Source organism: Ostrea edulis, chromosome 5, assembly GCF_947568905.1.
Source record: "Ostrea edulis chromosome 5, xbOstEdul1.1, whole genome shotgun sequence".
In the NCBI taxonomy this organism is placed as follows: Eukaryota; Metazoa; Mollusca; class Bivalvia; order Ostreida; family Ostreidae; genus Ostrea; species Ostrea edulis.
In genome coordinates, this window is record NC_079168.1 from 85,758,105 (window position 1) to 85,777,425 (window position 19,321).

The 19,321-nt window shown below is 35.6% G+C and overlaps 1 protein-coding gene across 7 annotated transcripts; it reads left to right on the plus strand.

The window, feature by feature from the left end:
- The first annotated feature begins 795 nt into the window (after nucleotides 1-795).
- LOC125650666 (extracellular tyrosine-protein kinase PKDCC-like) lies at nucleotides 796-16,003 on the plus strand. Of its 7 annotated transcripts, none has more exons than XM_048879127.2 (7): nucleotides 796-1,064; nucleotides 3,433-4,225; nucleotides 5,864-5,986; nucleotides 11,122-11,330; nucleotides 13,313-13,566; nucleotides 13,796-13,972; nucleotides 14,590-16,003. In XM_048879127.2, exons 2-7 carry the CDS (start codon nucleotides 3,677-3,679, stop codon nucleotides 14,670-14,672), a joined length of 1,395 nt encoding a protein of 464 aa, XP_048735084.2. In that variant the 5' UTR covers nucleotides 796-1,064; nucleotides 3,433-3,676; the 3' UTR covers nucleotides 14,673-16,003. The 7 variants fall into 7 exon arrangements, with proteins under 7 accessions (XP_048735084.2, XP_048735085.2, XP_048735089.2 ...); XM_048879128.2 differs by lacking the exon at nucleotides 796-1,064 and adding an exon at nucleotides 1,341-1,712; XM_048879132.2 differs by lacking the exon at nucleotides 796-1,064 and adding an exon at nucleotides 1,720-1,770.
- The last annotated feature ends 3,318 nt before the right edge of the window (nucleotides 16,004-19,321 follow it).

A 19,321-nucleotide genomic window follows, 5' to 3' on the forward strand; every position in this document is an offset into this window, starting at 1 on the left:
GCAGAGTTATTGCCCTTGGACTTAATCACTGACTTTTTGAAATATTCAATGTTTAACAAGATTTAAAACAAAAAATAACTATCCGAGAACTCCAACAAAATTTATGTTTTTATCATGAATAAATCTAAATAAATCAATGATTTTGCAAAATCTTATGACGTCACACAAGGGTGGAATTAACTTTTAAAATATCTCGTTTTTAAGGTCGTATCTGAAAGACCCGTGACCTTTTCACTTCTAATGCTTCTGTAAAAAAAAAAAAAAAAAAAAAAAAAAAAAAAAACCGGTAAAAAAGGAAAGTAGCCATGGTGTGTGGGTGTGGGTGTGGGGGGGGGATTAGTCTGGTCCCCGCTCCCGCCACCCTTTGATCACTCAATGTGCACGAGTGATCAAAGAGTGGCGGGGGCGGGGACCAGAACTAATACGTGGTGTTCCTCCCACCTAGTCGAGGAGGAACTTCAATCTTGTTTGCTGATCGTCGTAACGTTAATTAATAATTTTTGTTAACAATGAAAAAAGATGCGATTTTATACTAGATGCTGTATGGTCAGTTTGGTCATTAAAATCATGGCTCAGGTGAGCTAATTCATCCAGAAATAATTATCTTTTTCTTTGAACCCCACGCAAAATTTCAGGGGGGGGGGATCTAAAATATAACTTATATGTTTACAGTATCAATAAATGAAATCTCTCTCTCTCTCTCTCTCTCTCTCTCTCTCTCTCTCTCTCTCTCTCTCTCTCTCTAATGCATTTCCGATATTTAGCACCATATTACATGTCGCTTAGTCTTAAGCCTCGCCTCTAATGGTAACAGAGAGGTAACGATCAATAAACACGCCAGAGTTAACATGGCTCGATCTGTCGTCTGTTGCTGTGGACGAACGTCTGCGTTTTGGCAATGAAGCCAATGTCGTCTTTATTTCCTCGTTCCATTCCTTCTTGACAGTACTGCAGGATAGGCCTAAAACAGCCGCTGCCGGAGTAGGAATCCCAGCGTTCCATGCTGAGAGATCGTGCTAGTGACCCGTCAGGTTCCAACGGAAGGACTAGGACGTGTGTTTAAGGTAATCCTCCGCTCCTATGTGTGCGAGTCGTGTGGATTTCTCTCCTTTATCAAATTCATATTAGAGATCTACCTGTGTCTTCTTTGGCAGATGACACTTTAATATATTTCTAAATAAGGGAAAAAGTATAGATCTCCCACATTTCCTTGTTAGTAAAATGTGTGGTGGTGTGATCTGACTCGAGGGGGGCGACCCTCGCCGTCAGAGGAGTGCATTGTGTGCTTGGCGGTAGCGAGACCGTTGAATAAAACCTCAAGTGTCACTTAGCTTTAACTAGACCAAATACAGAAAACAGATCGAGTTCTAATTTCCCCTTACAGAATCCAGTCGAAATTAAATCTGGGTTGTGGTTCAAAATGGTGTGATCTTTCTCATACGTCTGTGAAACAAGACAGAGCATCGTTTCTGCATTTTTATTTTTTCTTGAAGGAAATCATTTATAATATTGTGTAATACGAGACATGTTAGGGAAAAAAAACTTGGCTAGTCTCCTCACAGGCCTGTCAGAATACAGCGGAATGCGGACTAGTGTTAGCACGGGAGCTGGTATTCTGACAGTGTCGCTGATTGCAGCCAGATAAACTTATCAGTTTAACCTTCGGAAGTTAAAACGGGGGCTGTGCAGTTTAAATAGTTTTCTAATCACAGGTAAGTCGTTTTATTTTCACGATTTTCTCTCTGTGAGGTAAGTATTAGACCGTGTTCTGTAAGTATTTTACACTGTTATGTTATTGTATAAAGTCACATGCACCTGCAATAGTTCATGGTGTTTTGTTTTTGTTTTTGGGGTTTTTTTTGCTGATAAAATATGTATATTACGTATTCATAAAGTAGAATAGTCTCCGCAGGACCATGTTGACACATTATCTTCCTCTTGGAGATGACAGATGAAAAATTATCCTTCGCCGTCTCCAAAATACTTATTTAACACGGGGCTCTGTACATAGTGACGGTCGTACAAATGTAAAACGCTTGACACCGTACCACATACGACTGTACTTTAAATTTCCTTAATTAATGGATATCGAACGGACCGTACTTGTTCAAATTACAGTATGTTATGTCACTTTCTTTTATATGGATTGGACATTAGCTTATAATGCTTTCAAGATATAAAAGGATTTATTTTTTAAAAAATCGATTTCATATTTTCGAATGAAGGATAGCATATGTGTAAATTAATTTTGGCGAACTATTGTCGAGTGTGGGATGTTTGTCAGACTATGTGTAGCTGAATATCCAAGTCTTTTAATTCAAAAATAAAGTGAAATTAAGTTTTCCGACTCCTAGCTTTGAGTAAAGAATATTTATACAAGCATGTCAGGCGATTTTATTCAGCTCCAAGACATTTTTGTATGCTTAAGTTGCAACTGACGACGGTCGTGAGTGAAGAAGAAAAAGCCCCGAGTGACACAGCTTTTCTCTAAGTCAGTCTAATTGGATTTTTCTCATTTTGTGAAAGGCTGTCGGAAATGGCGTAGTGTTTTGTACAAAGGGAAATGATGGGAGAAGAATAGGGTATTTTTTCGCTTGACGTCGGTAACAAGAGTCGTGAAATCTTCTACACAGGCGACAAAGGCAGACAAGAGAACGGATTTGCGGGAAGTCTTCATATGATACAACGGGTATCGTCTGACGCAGCTTGATGTTGAGAGAGAGAGAGAAAGAAAAAAAAATACAGAAAACGATGTTTTCGACGTTGGGATTTCTCAATTTTGACATGTTTTTAAAGCTTTTTTTTTTTACACCGTTGTATCTTGTTAAAATGTCGAAGCAATGTGTTTTATTAGGTCTGATAAACAAATCAAGACATTGATTAAAAAGATAAACCCACATGTCCGGTGCCCGTTGCAAATGTTTTTTGACAGACACGTGCAGATAGAACCTTGGTTCACCACAGCCGAGCATCGTAATCGCATCATTCACTGTAACTTGTATACCAACATACTTATAATGATGCTAAAATAGGAATCAATAGTCTAGATCAGGGGGGAAAGGAATCAAATATTCAGCGATATTTAACCCTGTGCAATAGATAATACCATATCTTGATTAATTTGCGAAGTCTAAAGTTCAAATATATCTTATTGCAGCGGAGTGCGTTTTTTTTTAGTCAGGATTACCGAATCGATACGTTACATCGTGCAGTCTTGGAATCGGGGGGATATTTTGCAGAACAAACAATCTGTCAGATGTCAGAATTTGTATATTTTTATTATCTTCAAACTATTTAAGATATTTATGTTTGAAACGGTTTAGTTAAAAACTAGCAGAGCCTAACCGGTGCGTGAATGAAGAGGCATATGTTTGCGATAATTTATCTAGCCCTCGGAAGCTTAACGTCTCATTCTTCACTCTTGTTTTTCAGGTGCCAGGATTTTTTTTCTTGAATCATACAATTCCTGTTTCCAGACAGTCGGACTGAAACAAAATACAATGAAAACTATGTGGCTTAAGGACCGTGCGTAATTTTCTCCGAGTTCGAGGGAATTATTGAACAAATTTAAAATGCCCAGAAAAAAAATGAGAAGTTTCAAGAAAATGTCTTGTGACCACACGTGGGGTTTTGGACCATACAGAGTAGATCTCCTGCCTGGCTCTTTGCGTGGAAAATGTTGAAATTATTATTACGACGGATATCTCCATGGAAACTGTTCCTGTCGTCTGTTATGGTGGTCCTGTGTCTCAATGTGACCTTACATCGGCGATTCGCAGGACTGGAATGGGATGAAAAGGGCAGTTCTATGTGGGACCGAAAAGAACTACGAAATCCAAAACTCAGAGCTTCTAGTATCCATGGAACATTTGAGAACCGTCTTCGGAAACTGATGGAAAAGTCCACGGAAAATGGACTGGATGTGATAAAAATTCAGAAAGAGGCTCCAATGTCCGTGTCTTACGCGGAAAACTTAATCGAGTGCGACGATTTTGTGAATATTTCAAAGAGGACTTATTTAGAGTCTGGGTGGACAAAGGCCGTGTACAGGGGAGATTATCGAGGGTTACCGGTGGCTATTAAAACTGTGGATGTAAGAGGTCAGCATCTGAGGTCATGTGTAGCCAAAGGTCATATTTATAAAGACTGCTACCATCAAGCTGCTCAGAATATTGTCAAAGAGATCGTTGTTCTGCAAGCGATAGCCCACGAAAACGTCATCAAGGTATCATATACACTATAGAGCCATTTAGAGGGAATAAATGTAATTTTCTAATACACAATCTATACACTACTCATCTCTTGCTTAACGTCTTAGCTACATTTGTACGTGGACTGTGTTCCTTAAGTTTTAAAGGTGTAAAAGATTGATAAAATTTTCGTGAAAAATTGTATATTAAAAATGACATGTAACCGAAAAGATTGATAAAACTTTCGTGAAAAAATTAATTTAAAAAATGACATGTAACCGATTATTATTTTTACAGGCGTTGACACATTTCTAAGTATTATCCCCATTGACAGGAGAATACTAATTAGTCGTATTATTGAAATATAATAAATCGTCGTATAGATATCTATCTACAAAAAATCGTCGTATATAAATGTTTATTTAAAACTTGACAAGAATTTCACACACAAAATGCTGGCGTGTTCTATATGTACCGAACACTTCGTATTTGTTCAACAGAGCTGTCTGTGTGTGCTAACCCCTCCAAAACGTCACAGGCAATCAACGGGGAAACCTGACGCCTGTCAGTTACATGTATCTGTCTTGCCAGGCGAAATGGCAAAAGAATTCTCTAAAGTGCAACGACCCCACTCTCCGTGTAATACCCAACTGAGTTGACATGGAGTGTCAATTTTAAACTACAGTAGTTAGTTTTGACAGAAATCACCCGTGATATAAAAAAGTGCACCAATTAGATATATAACGTCTTTGTCTCATTAAAAATGGTTGTCGTTCCAAATCAAAGACACGTTTTGGGGTTGAGGGCTGAGTTGCTGACGTGTGTTAGAATAACACTGTTTACCATTGTTTATGATGAATTCAGTGCAAGTTTTACTTTTAGCCAATGAATAAAACATGCACCGTGCACTGAACAAAATTTAATCCCTGTATTCATTCTCTTTATTTTTCATGTTTTATAATCATTCAATATATAGTGTAACGAAGATACAGAGAGTATCCCCATGTACATGTTGCTACGGTCAACTTAGCAGTTCTGGTTCTATATATGGTCACCGTAGCAGTTTGTATTCTTTATTTAGTGTCACCATAGCAGAAGGGGGACATGTTGCTTTTGTCTTAGTGTGAATTCTTCTTCTCATACAAACTTAGTCCGGGCCATAACTTTTTTGTCTTTTGACGTAGGCCTTTGGTATGTGAGTATACCATGCTGAGACATTGTGTAGCGTACCATTTTTGATTACCTATGACCTTGACCTTTTATGTAAAAGTTAAATAATAGACATTTTTAGCATATTTTTATGCGGATCATAACTTTTTGTCTATTGACATAGGCCTTTGATATTTGGTATGTTTAATTTACTATCATATGTTCACAACACTGTTCCTTGTTTGAAGTTCATATACATATAGGTGACTGTTGTGTACCGTAACTCTTAATTTTCTACTGTAAAGATTATCCCTAAAAATGTCTATGGAAACTATAGAAAATGGAAGGGGAGATATCAGTTTTAGTGTGCTAAGACAATTATTTCTAGTTCAGTTTCAACTTTGCAGTTTTGACACTTTATTCAGTGTATTTTGCATTACCGATACTTTATTCAGTTAGTCAGTTTAGTTACAATTGTGAAGAGAAGTCGAGAGAATTCCACATCTACTATTATTTAATTGTAGGTTTTGGGATTTTGTGTACCAGGCACCAGCAGCAACATCCAGGGTGTTGCCATGGTAACAGAACTTGGAGATAGTGTGGACTTGATTAAACTATTGCAGATGTCGTGGGAGGACCGTTTCAGAGTAAGTTCATATTGAATTGATTTTAGAAGAACAATCTAAAATACTAATTTTTCGTTTGTTTAAAAATTCATTTTCTATGATATAAAGCATAATTTCAATCCAAACTATTATTATAAATTAAAAGAAATTAATAATTGTAGACTAATGTTTTTCTTGAAAATTCAATTCAATTTCGAAAAGTGAAAAGGTTGTGAAGTTTATCTTTCCTTAATGGCAATAGATACAAATGAGACGAGTTTACGTATTTGATATTTTCTGCCCTTATCACCCCCCCCCCCCGAACTTTGTAAATGATCACTTGTGTATAGATTACAGATTGGAATGATACAATTGTTACTTTGGTGATGAATGGTCATTTGGTATATGTGTTAAAAACAAGATAAGCTATCAATGTCATTCATTACTGATTTACAAAATGCTAATCAAATAAATATTTGATATATAATGTAACGACATGTATTTCAAATATTTTTACTACAGATTAAAACGCATTGATCGGAGTCCCCCAAAATTGCCCATGTCTGGTGTAGACCAGTGCATGTGGTACACGTGGTCATGAAATCGGTTAGAGAAAGCAACAGAACATTTACAGACACTCTGACAGACATGCTGAAAATGTAACATCTAGTCACAGATACATGCACAGTTCTCCCCTATTAAATATTGTACCTTTTAACATTGTGTACAGTGTATCTCACTTTTCATAACGGCGATTTGTTATAAATTGTATTTAGATCCCTTCATGTTTGGCCACTAGGCTTTTAGTTTTAAAATTAAATGGTATGTAAATTATAAATTAGAACGAAAGGAAATGTCTTAGAAATGAGAGAGAGAGAGAGAGAGAGAGAGAGAGAGAGAGAGAGAGAGAGAGAGAGAGAGGAAAAATACATTAAAGCCAGTGTAGATTAGACAAAAACTAATTTTTTGTTAATGGACTTGTGGTAGAGGCTAAAAGGCTGAGACATATATTTATCTGTGCACAGGAAGAAATGCGCTGAAATATATTATATCTTGTGTAAATATTTTTGCAATGGGCTAATCACAATGAATGAGCGCAGGTGAAAACGGGGCCACACGCATTCCAGATTCTGATGTTTAAGGGGAGGGTTTATGCCTAAATATCCTTTTTAAATGCCCTTCAAAATGGTAACGAATTTCTCTGCTAAATATCCTTATCGTTGTGTAAAATTGAGAGTGTGTACTCCTGTACCCCAATATTAAAGAATATAAGGCGATATTTGTTATTTTAGAGAGAAACATGCAACTATTAAAGTCCAAATTAACGAAGTAATGGAGAACCTTACAATAGAATCAGAAAAATTCTCAAATATATTTGTGAAAAACTTACAATACCAACAAGAAGTCACTATTTTTTTTCATTGTCGTAACCATCGCATTTCCTGATGCACTTCTACAAAGGATGCCATTTTTATTCGGTTTTCACAAAACTATCTTGACTTCAAGAAATCTTAAGATAGATCTTAGCACATTGGTACATGTGTACTCGTTACATTGTAAAATACCGTGTTTCCTTTATAATCTTTTAACTGCATGGATGAATTCAAATGTTAGATTAGAGTATACAAAAATATAAATAGGAAGTTGAAATATTGCGATTTTAGGCATTTGTAATTGTCTAATATATTTATGAAATTTGATACGTCTTACTTCTTTTTAGCTCACATGAGCTGAAAGCTCAGGTGAGCTTTTCTGATCGCCTGTTGTCCGTCGTCTGTCCGTCTGTAAACTTTTTACATTTTCGACTTCTCCTTCAGAACCACTGAGCCAGTTTCAACCAAACTTGACAAAACACATTCTTGGATAAAGGGCTTTCAAGTTGATTCGAATGAAGGCCCATGCCCCTTCAAAGGGAAGATAATCACAAAAATGCAAAAATAGGGTTGGGTCATTTAAAAATCTTCTTCTCAAGAACTACTGGGCCAGAAGAAATGAAATTTACACGACAGCTCTCTGACATAGTGCAGATTCAAGTTTGTTAAAACCTTGGCCCCCGGAGGTTGGATGGGGCCACAAAAGGGGATCAAAGTTTTACATGCAAATATATAGGGAAAATCTTTAAAAATCTTCTTCTCAAAAACTACTGGGCCAGGAAAGCTGAAATTTGCATGAAATCTTTCTGATATAATGCAGATTCAAGTTGGTTAAAATCATGACCCCCGGCAGCAACAGAAGGCGACATTAGAGAAACAAATTTTTACATACAAATATATAGGGAAAATCTTTTAAAAACGTTTCTTCTCAACAACCACTGAGCCAGAAAAGCTGAGATTTACATGAAAGCTTCCTGATATAGTGCAGATTCAAGTTTGTTAAAATCATGACCCCCGGCAGCAACATGAGGCGACATTAGAGAAACAATTTTTTACATACAAATATATAGGGAAAATCTTTTAAAAAAAATTTCTTCTCAACAACCACTGAGCCAGAAAAGCTGAGATTTACATGAAAGCTTCCTGACTTAGTGCAGATTCAAGTTTGTTAAACTTATGACCCCTTGGGTTAGGATGGGGCCACAGTAGGGTATCAAAGTTTTACATAACTAATAAATAGAGGAAAAAAACTTTAAAAATTTTCTCCTTAAGAACCATTGGGCTAAAGAAGTTTACATTTGCAGAAAAGCTTCTTGACATAGTGCAGTCTATTGAAGTTTGTAGAAAGCATGGCCCCCGGGAGTAGGTTGGGGCCACAATAGGGATCAAAGTTTTACATGAGAATATATTGGAAAAATCTTTAAATATGAGTCATGTGACTCAGGTGAGCGATGTGGCCCATGGGCCTCTTGTTTAAATCATGTGACCTACACTTTATTTCGTATTTCAAAAGTTACATTCGATTTGTGTATTATTTGATTTCAGAAATTGTGATACAAAAATTAAAACAATGAATATTTTTGTAGAAACACTATATCAAAGTTTGATATATTGCGTTTGTTACAAGTTAGCAACGCCACACTTGTTTTATTCAATAAAATGATATACTGAATACAAAAAAGGTATTCTATAAACGAGGGCGTGAGTGGGTAGGGAAAACCAAAGACACAAGTAATACATAAGCAAATTTATTATGAACGACGAATTAATCGAACAAAACGCGTGTAATTATACGACTATACATGTATACTGGGCGCAAAGGCTTCCCTTTGTGAAAAACCTATAACTGAATGAAATGAAATAGTACGAAAACTAACCAAACATAGATTCACCCAACACAGTTTTTGTGCCTACAAGCAATAAATGATTGGTATTCGAATATGTTTACTTGTGACCGCATAGCGGCTAGGAAGTCCGCGTGCATGCACTCAGACAAATCGGTGTCAAAAGATTTTAGATGTCTATAAAACGAAGTCCAAACTTTTCAGTTGCTGAATATCAGTATTGTTTGACAAGGTGGAGAGAAAAAAAAATGTTTTTAAGATGCTGTAAATTCAAAAGATTATGTCCGGTCGGGTGAAGAAATGAAACAATCTCTCACCAGAGGGCGTATTACGCTGCGCTACAACACCTGTCAACGTCTGAATGTCAAGATTCTTGGCAAAACTTATTTCTACCTATTGCATTATAAAGTATGATTTTACAAGTTTTAGTGTTAAGCTTAAAATCTTACAGTAAGTTCACAAAAACAACGAATTTTAATGATTATTTTAGTATTATTGGATGAATGAATGAATGAATATTTATATAAAACCTTTTAATTCGCTCAGGTGTCTCATATTTACCAGCTTCTGCGTTTATAAAATTCAGACAAGTGTTTGATTTGCTTAGATATGATCATTACAGTTTGATATGCTAAGTTAGTTTTAGTACGGTTTGATATGATTTTTAGACGTTGACAGAGGTATTAGTGGCGCTACGGGAACGATAACTCTGGGTAGAGATTGGAAATGAAGAAAAGGTGGACATGCCTAAATAGCGAAAGTAGGAAAAAGTTGGCTGTGGGATATTCTAAACGAATATGAGTTCATCATAAAGAACACATGTCGCGGTATACAAGCTTATCAATGATGTCCACATCCTCCATATAGTCTAGTAGATTGTTTCTGTCCCTGAAACCACGTTCCCTCCGGATAAGCTACCTATCTCTTAGCACAACATAGTTCAGTATAAACTTAAGACAAGTATCTGGATGTCTTAAGATTTCTAACAATCTTAAGATTATCTTAAGATATGACAGTTTTGAGAAACAGTGGTTTTGTGAAACTGGCCCCTGGCCGTCAGTTACTGCATTCTTTGTCTTCCTTCGTCCGCTCTTTAATACTTTTCTTCACCACAAGGGCTGGGTATCTTGGTACAAATGTTTCCCAACATTCGGAGTGATTTGAATTCCAGTAAGACTTTTGATGTAACTTTGTTTAGACACATCCACCCTCTTACTTATTGGAGCGATCTTTATTTCAATATACATGTACAGTACCTAAATGTCATGGCCATTTTAAAATGATCGAAATTAAATTGACATTTTTACAGATCGACTACGTGCCAAATCTTTACTTTTCGGAGCGATCCGAATTCCAACATGGATTTTGATTTCCCGATAACAAATCTTTACAAATTTCCCTACAACAGCTGCGTGTCGATACTCTGTTATAGATTATTGTATCATTTAGGAAATTATCGAAACAATCTACAAATTTTCTCGATAGGCGTTTTAAAATATGCCACAAACATGCTTATAGTATAGTGGGAATTTTATGAATGCAAAAGTCTGTAGATTTTTTTTAATGTGTTTATTTATTTGAATATTGATTTATTAAAAAGTATGTTCTATTTTTTTTTTTTTTTTATTTATTTATTTATTTTTTTTTTTTGAAAATGACTTGGAAGCTCTTGCGTACAAAATAGCTACGCCCCTGAACCATCATACAGCGACCTGAAGAGTGAGAGAGGGTGGTTACTTTTCAGAGTAATCGGTTGACTTACACAAAATCAACTTATTATGGAAAGTTGACGATGGAAAAGCTGAAGACATCCCGTTTGTCATAAAGTTGAGTTGTTAGTTGCCGATGACATCTATGTTCAATAAAAATATCTCTGGAGGAAGGAAGGACTCTTTATGATGGGGTGGTGGTGGTGGATAGTGTGGTTTACCTGTGTTATCAGTTTGTGTTTTCGTTATAGATTTCGTACGACGTTTCCTCCATCATTGAATTAATGGCGACCAGTAACTATGGCAGTATAGCCATGAATGACTTCCGGCGTCAACAATTTGTCCTTGTGAATGGCTCTCTCAAACTCTCAGATGTTGATGATGTGGGGTTTGGAGACCCCGCCTGTGTTAATGATAACGACTGTGCGATGCATTTTTCTAGTTCCAACTTTACACAAAGGTGAGTAGTTGAATCTGCAGACAGTATTTGAAATGTTGAATCTGCAGACAGTATTTGATCCTAAAGTTAATACAGGCTGTCCAGCGGCCCTAAAATTCCTAATTTTTTTCAGTTTTGCTAAAATTCCTTAAAAAAATGTAAAATTCAAGGGGAAATCCTAAAAAAGCCCTTATTTTTCATGTCAATTCCTACTTTTTTATCAGTCTTGAAAAATCAAAATGCATTCATACAAAATGTGTGTTATTAACGTAGATGCAGTGAAAGGCAGTTGACCTGTGGATCCATGTGTCAAGCTTGTTTATTGGTTGTGACTTTGTGATAAAGAGTTGAGATTTTAGGTTATAGCCAATAATAGCTGAGACCATGGAACACTGGAATACGCCCTTCCTGTACTTACATCTTATTTGTGTGTCATGTGAGTTTCTTTATTGTCAAATTTGACAAGGTAAGTCCTTTTAAATAATTAAAACTTCCGCAATTTGGTTAAAAATTCCTAATTTTAGCCCTAATTTAGCCCTAATTTTTTTTAAATTTTACCCCTAAAATTTGCCCTTATTTTTTGTCCAAGGGTGCTGGACAGCCTGTTAATAACGAAGGCATAATAATTATATCAAAATTAATAACGAAGGCATAATAATTATATCAAATTAATTATATCAAATTAATAACGAAGGCATAATAATTATATCAAATTAATAACGAAGGCATAATAATTATATAATTATAATAATAATTACATAATAATTATATCAAAGCGTAAATTTCTATGCTTGTTTGCAATATCAGAAGAAGAAAAAGAAAAGTTTTGCATGCACCTCTAAATCTGTGTGGTACATGCGCGGTTACAAACGGGTTACACTTATTATTTGTCTTTAAAATCAAATATACATACAATATTTTTAAGTCATCAAAATCAAATTCTACACACCCATCTATAGAACTGGAGAAAGGTCATCCGATCTTGATAATTATACCCCCCGCAACAAGTTGTGGGGGGGGGGGTATACTGGAATCGGGTTGTCCGTCTGTCTGTCCGTCCATCCGTCTGTAGACGCAATGGTTTCCGGGCTCTAAAGCATTATCCTTTCCACCTACCGTCACCATATCATATATATGGACTACCCATGGGATGAAGATGTTCCCTATCGATTTTGGGGTCTAAAGGTCAAAGGTCAAGCGCACTGGACATCGAAGTAGCAATATGGTTTCCGTGCTCTAAAGCGTTATCCTTTCCACCTACAGTCACCATATCATACATATGGACTACCCATGGGATGAAGATGTTCCCTATCGATTTTGGGGTCAAAAGGTCAAAGGTCACGCGCACTGGACATCGAAGTAGCAATATGGTTCGGTTTGTCATGCCATTTGTTTTTTACACTCAGAAAAGAGGTAGTTTATACCTATTACCGACACCCTTTGGGAGATTGGGGTAAGCGGGGGGGGGAGGGTATTCTTAGTGAGCATTGCTCACAGTACCTCTTGTTTTCAATATATTTCTATCAGGACTGCAATTTTAGTGCACATTTTTAATGATTGGGAACTTAATTACCGGTATCTACAACAGAGAGAATTTTTTCACTTTGTAAAACTGGACAAATAGAAAACATTTAATGCATAAATCACTAAAATATATATTCAATGATAAAATCAATAGAATTTAACCCAACAGCATACATTTAAAAAAAATTCAATTCATTGGCACTAAATATAAATTTTATTCTTGATAAGAATTCCAATGTAATTCTCAAATTATTAATGAATTCCTATTTCAGTTGAATTTGAAAAATTGCCTAAAATTCAGACAAAACCTTATGCGAAACCAGTGACATTTTGCACATTGTAATTCAATGCATGTGTAAGAATGCACATGTAGTTTTTGTCCGATTTATAAAATGTGTCATAACTATTCACTGTAAATGTGTTTGTGCAAATAAAGGATTGAATCATTAAATGTACCTTAATTTTTTTATTTTTACTAGAATACCGTGTGAAAAAGGTAGATGTTCAAGTTACAACGAAAAGAAAAACTTATTTAACGGAGGTCGCCATTTTACTACATTTCTGCTACCACATGGCGCCCCCGAATCACTACGCCCTCTGGTGGACAGAGTTGTGGCAGGATACAGCAATCTCACTCTGAATTCTCATCAAATACTACGTCTGATGAAGAAAATAAAAAATCTTTATATGACTGGGAAATATTTGAATAGACCCAAACAGCAATTTCCCAAAGGTGCGTTATATCTGTTTTGACTCGACATAGTAATTTAACATTGTAAGCAATGGCTTCCCTTACAGGGTGGTTTGTGAATATTGCTATCTTCCTTCAGAATATCCTCTTCCACGGCAATACTGATCGATATTTCACTAGCATCCGAGCTCCATAAATTACGCTACTTCAAAATATGCATCAAGCATTTTGCGACTTTTTCCTTTTCTCTCATGTTGATTATTTATTTTAGACTATCAGTTGTACCAGTTAAGTGATCTCCATGGAAAATTTGACTACAGATGTCGTCTGTCACTATCGGGCACTGGATGCACACGTTCTGCTTTTGACGTCATGGAGGCAGCGACTTTCTGTGACGCAGACCCTGACTGTCGCGGATTCGTCGTATCCAAACAAAAGACATGGTCAGGTATTGTTATTCTGTACATGTATTTGTAAATTAGAAAGATGATGAGGCCGTTGGTTTTGTGGTGCGATTCGGATAGGTGTAATTTGAGTCCCTAACAGAGGGAACGCTATCATAGGTATATCCTAAGCAGGACTCGGTCCATTCGACGGCCCATTACCAGTAGAGTCAGAGTGGACAGTGATAAACACCGTAACAGGATGCAATGTCGCAAAACACATATAAAGGTATATTCTCAGCGTCTCAAACAGTCAGACCTTTCACACAGTCCAAAGCACTTAAATTATCAATTATTTTGTTTACCACAGAGACATCACCGGCATTAGATGAAATACCACAAACTCCTTATAAATGCTTCGCACTCGGGGCCGTAGCAGGGAGGGTTCTTTAATGTGCTAACGCCTACCGCGACGCGGGACCTCAGGTTTTAGGGTCTTGTCCGAAAGACTGCGACTCGCACTGTTAACGTCTTAGGTTTAACGCGGCCATGGGACGAGCGGGGCTCTTCAAAACCCCCGACATCTAAATCACGAAGCGAATGCTCTACCACTAGGCCACCGTGACAGGTTTAGCATTGTGCAATGTTTAAACAATTATCTGTTGATTATCTATCTTTTCAGGTCGTATGTTGGTACATTTTAAATCTGGTTTTGACCATCCAACACAGAATACGGATACGTCATTGTTTGTGAGAATCACATGACGAACAAGTCCGTCCAATGTAGGAACATAAAAGAATGACCACAGTGTTCAGAAGGACAAGGCGTCCGCAGACTATATGATAGCTACATGTATGTACTCGACAGCTTGTTCGGTAAAGCAATCTATTATCATTTTCAGCATTAATGGTTTATTGTGCCGAGGCGATAGACATTCAATACCAGTCATGCAAAATATTCACAATAGATGCAAATACTATCCATATGCCCCATGTAAATGGTGGGCTGTAACAAACAAGACAGCCAATCGCAAGAATTCTGTGACGTTGTTTCAAGGTCAAGTAACCACAAACTGTTCTGAAAATAAGGACAGAGAAACCAGTTATGTGAACGTTGCAATTTTTTTAAAATTCTAAATTGTTTTAAAATTACTTTGAAATCTGCTATCCAATCTGGGATGCCTACTCTCTCTCACTCCCTCTCTCTCCAAAGTAGGTTTGCACGAATCCACAATGGCTAAAAATGTATTAACTTCATTGAGTGACGTGATCGGGATGGTTTAAAAAAAATTCTCCTCAGCAAGTTACATTGTAATAAGAAATAGAAATCTGGCCGCTTTTTTTTTTTATTATTATTTGCGAACCTCCTGTTCTGAAGACAATTTGTAAACAAAATTTTGGTGTATAGTTTGTCACTTTTAGAATACTGACTTAAACTTCATGTAGTAGTGAATATTTTCTGTTGACTTGTCTCATGTGTATTTTGCAAAATATCATTCAAGTTTGAATCTTGACAAATTCTTGTAATGTGATTTTTTTTGTGTGTGTGCATACTTATATCGTTACCATGAATTCAATGATTTCACAATTTTTGGTTTTTTTTTTAATTAGAAAACGTCAAGGAGAGTGACATTAAGTGGTTGGCACGTGAATGTGTTTTTTTGTGTGCAATAGTTTTGATTTCAGAAGGTGCTAAATGTACACAGGGTATATTGTGTGTTGTGGATTGGTCTCCAGGAGATTTACACCAATCTTTAGCATTCCATGTTAAATATTTACAAATCTGTTGTTTTATTTAGTGTTGACTGTTTCTTTGAGGAACTAGGTGCCATATTCCTTTCATGTTTTGTTGTTTCAGAGACTTTTGAATAACGTATATAGTGCGCATGTAATGCCACTACGAAGCGTGTCTGTATATCAGCACCTCACAGATAACAACTCTAAAGGTGACCATTAATCTGTTGTTTTCCTTATGACACAATTCTTTGTTTGTTTGTTTGTTTGTTGTTGTTTTTTTTGGTACAGTGCTTTAATTAATATCGTTTGACGACCATACTGCCATATTGTTGTACTGGAATAAAGACAATCAAAACGGAGAGTTTTACTTTGTTGTTGAAATTTAATAAAATCGCAAGAAAAACAGTATGCTCAAAAAGGTATTCAATATGTAACGAAAGTTGATTGAGCAACTTTGAATGAATTAAATCCAAATAAATGTTAAATAATAATGAAAGTAAAATTGACTAATAAATGATTAGGCCCAAGCTGATCGTTTTACACTCAGACTGTTTGGAAGAGTTGTCCAGTCTTGATAAATATAAGAAAAATAGGATTTTCTTAGTTAAAATTTCTGTGGTAAATGATTGATTTATTAATATATATTTTAACTAACTTTTTACCAAACGGTTTGTATGAAATTTCTTTTATAAATACTTTAATAATACATGCTTTTTCTATGGACTTCAATGTAAAATTCTTTTTTTTTTTTTTTTTTTTTTTTTTATAATTCTGTATTTTCTTCTATTCTGTAATATCAACACAAGTGGCATATGCATCAATCTTCAAGTTACAGGGAAAAAAAATTACGAGAGAGAGAATAAATATATCAAGAGGCTGTTTCAATTGAATAAAAGGTTCCATCCATTCCAGGTTGTGTCAAATTTTGTTTTTTCACCATTTTTATAGAAGATGTATTTCAAGGTCTCATAGTTCTTTTTCAAATGAGATATCGCTACTACTATACTTCATGTCTTTTCTGTACACCTCATTGTATATATATAGTACTTTAACCACAGAAAAAGTGTGCTTAGAATATATTTGTTTGAATCAAGAAAACCCAGCAAAAAGTTTCTTTTTGTAATAGATAACTGTAGATTTGTATTTTCTTCAACATATGTTTCCAAAGTATCTAAAAAAAGATTGAACATTTACACATTCCCAGAAGAGGTGTTCCAATGTTTCTTCTTCCAATTTACAAAATGTACAGCTTTTTGTATCCTTCCTCTTAATTTTATGTAGGAAAGTGTTTGTAGCCAAAATTCTATTAATAAGTCTATATTGGAACCATTGAAATTTTGAATTTTTTGTTAACTTAAATGGTAACTTATAAATTGTTCTCCATTCACTTTCTTCAAGTCCAAATAGAGTGTAAAATTCAAGGTGAACTAAATTTTGTATATTCCTAGGGTGGATTTTTAAAAATTTGATAAACCCTTCACGCCATTCATATATAGATATGAAACATGATCGCTATACATTGAATACCTTAAACGAATTGACAGCAGAACAGATACCTCACTGGGAGAATGGTACCACATGTACAGATGCAGTGCATTTAGAATAGTCGGGTGAACAAAGCATGGTGTTTAGTACAAAGCTAGGGGTGCATGTCCTGTTTACTACTTGTAAAATGAACCACCATCGGTAAATAACGGAGGACCCGAGCGATGCAATGAGTGTGGAGCGCCAAATTAACATAAACTCAAATAATTCAAGATATCATCAATTCATTTGATGCGCGCAACAATTTAATTAAAGATCTCTTCAAATAATTAATGATATCTTCAATTCTGAATTATTGCGCGCATTAAATGAATTGATGATAGCATTAATTCTTCTGCTGAATTGATGCGCGCTTTAATTGAATTAATGATCTCTTCAAATGAATTAATGATATCAACCATTGAATTGATGCTCGCTACATTTCAATTGAAGAGAGCAATAATTGATATAATGCGCGCATTAAATCAATTGATGAGAGCAATAATTGAATTGATGCGCGCATTAATTCATTTGATGAGATCAATAATGGATTTAATGCGCGCATTAATTCAATTATTGCTCTCTTCAATTGAATTAATGATATCTTTAATTCATTTGAAGAGAGCAATAATTCTTTTAGAGAGAGCAACTAAATAATTAAAGATATCTTCAATTCAACATATCCACAATTGAATTAATGATCTCTTTAATTGAATTGTTGTTCTCATTAAAAGAATTGATGCGCACATTAATTCCTTATACAAAAGCATTGTAAATAATTAAAGATATCTTCAATTGAATTAAAGAGATCATCAAGTTATTTATACCGAGCTCTAAATCAATTATTGCGAGCAATATTTCTACGAAGTTGATGCTCTCATCAATTGAATTGAAGAGAGCAATAATTGAATTAATGCGCGCATTAAATCAATTATTGCTCTCATTAATTCAATTGATGCGCGCATTAATTCAAATGATGAGAGCAATAATTGAATTGAAGCGCGCATTAATTCAATTAAAGAGAGCAATAATTGAATTGATGATATCTTCAAATAATTGAAGATATCTTCAATTATTTGAGTTTATGTTAATTTGGCGCTCCAAAAATGAGTTGTACCAATGAAGTCACTCTTGATAACTGGTACTATCGTCTTCTGGTTTGACGATTATTCCCCGGGAAGTGTATCGATTTTGACTCATTTCTGTTAATATGACTGCTCGGTGATCCATCATGTGTGTGCACAAAGTCATATTAAACCATTCTTGGTTTTTTCCAATGTTACAATGTGCTTCTATATGTATCAAAAGTGTCACGTGATCGTACTCAAGGTGAAAGACATTCGAGATTTCAGCAATCCTACCCATGAAAAAAGTTGGGTTGTTTTTTTTCATACGAGGATTTAGAATATCACCGCTAACGGCGACCATGGGGCTGGTACTCATGAAAAATGCCCAATAAGAATTGAAAGCCTACTCGACGTTTTCAGCAGGGGGTGGGGGAGGTTGATAAACCAGTGAAGGAATTCCCGTGCTCCTGGGTCTAGCCTATGTAGTTACACCTTTCTCTGGATCGTGTGTTCTTATCATTATTAACATTGTATGCGCGCTTTTCTCCAAAGTTGAGCTACATGAACCAGTGTCTCTTTTAGTCGCATGAATACTTACTTCTTATCAACAATATCCTAGTATTCGTCATGACTAGACCTTCCGTTTCCATTATGTCTTATCAACAACCTCAGTATTCGTCATGACAGTGATTTCCGTTTCCGGTACGTCTTATCAACAACATATCAATATTCATCATGACAGTAGCTTCCGTTTCCGGTATGTCTTACCAACTTACTTTGGGAAACATCTTCCTGGTACTCTAGAATTTTGTTCTATCTTGATCTAATATAACCATAAAACTATTTCAAAGGATTAGAAATGTATATTACACAGTAAATATTTCAGTTATTGCATTCTACCTAAAGGGCAGATCTTCAGATCATGGTTTAGGGTAACAAAAGAACTATCGTATGAGCTTTAATGAGTTCTCCATTAGAATAAAGGGTTCTCCATTAGAATAAAGGGCTCTCCATTAGAATAAGAGCTCTCCATTAGAATAAAGGGTTCTCCATTATAATAAAGGGCTTTCCATTAGAATAAAGAGC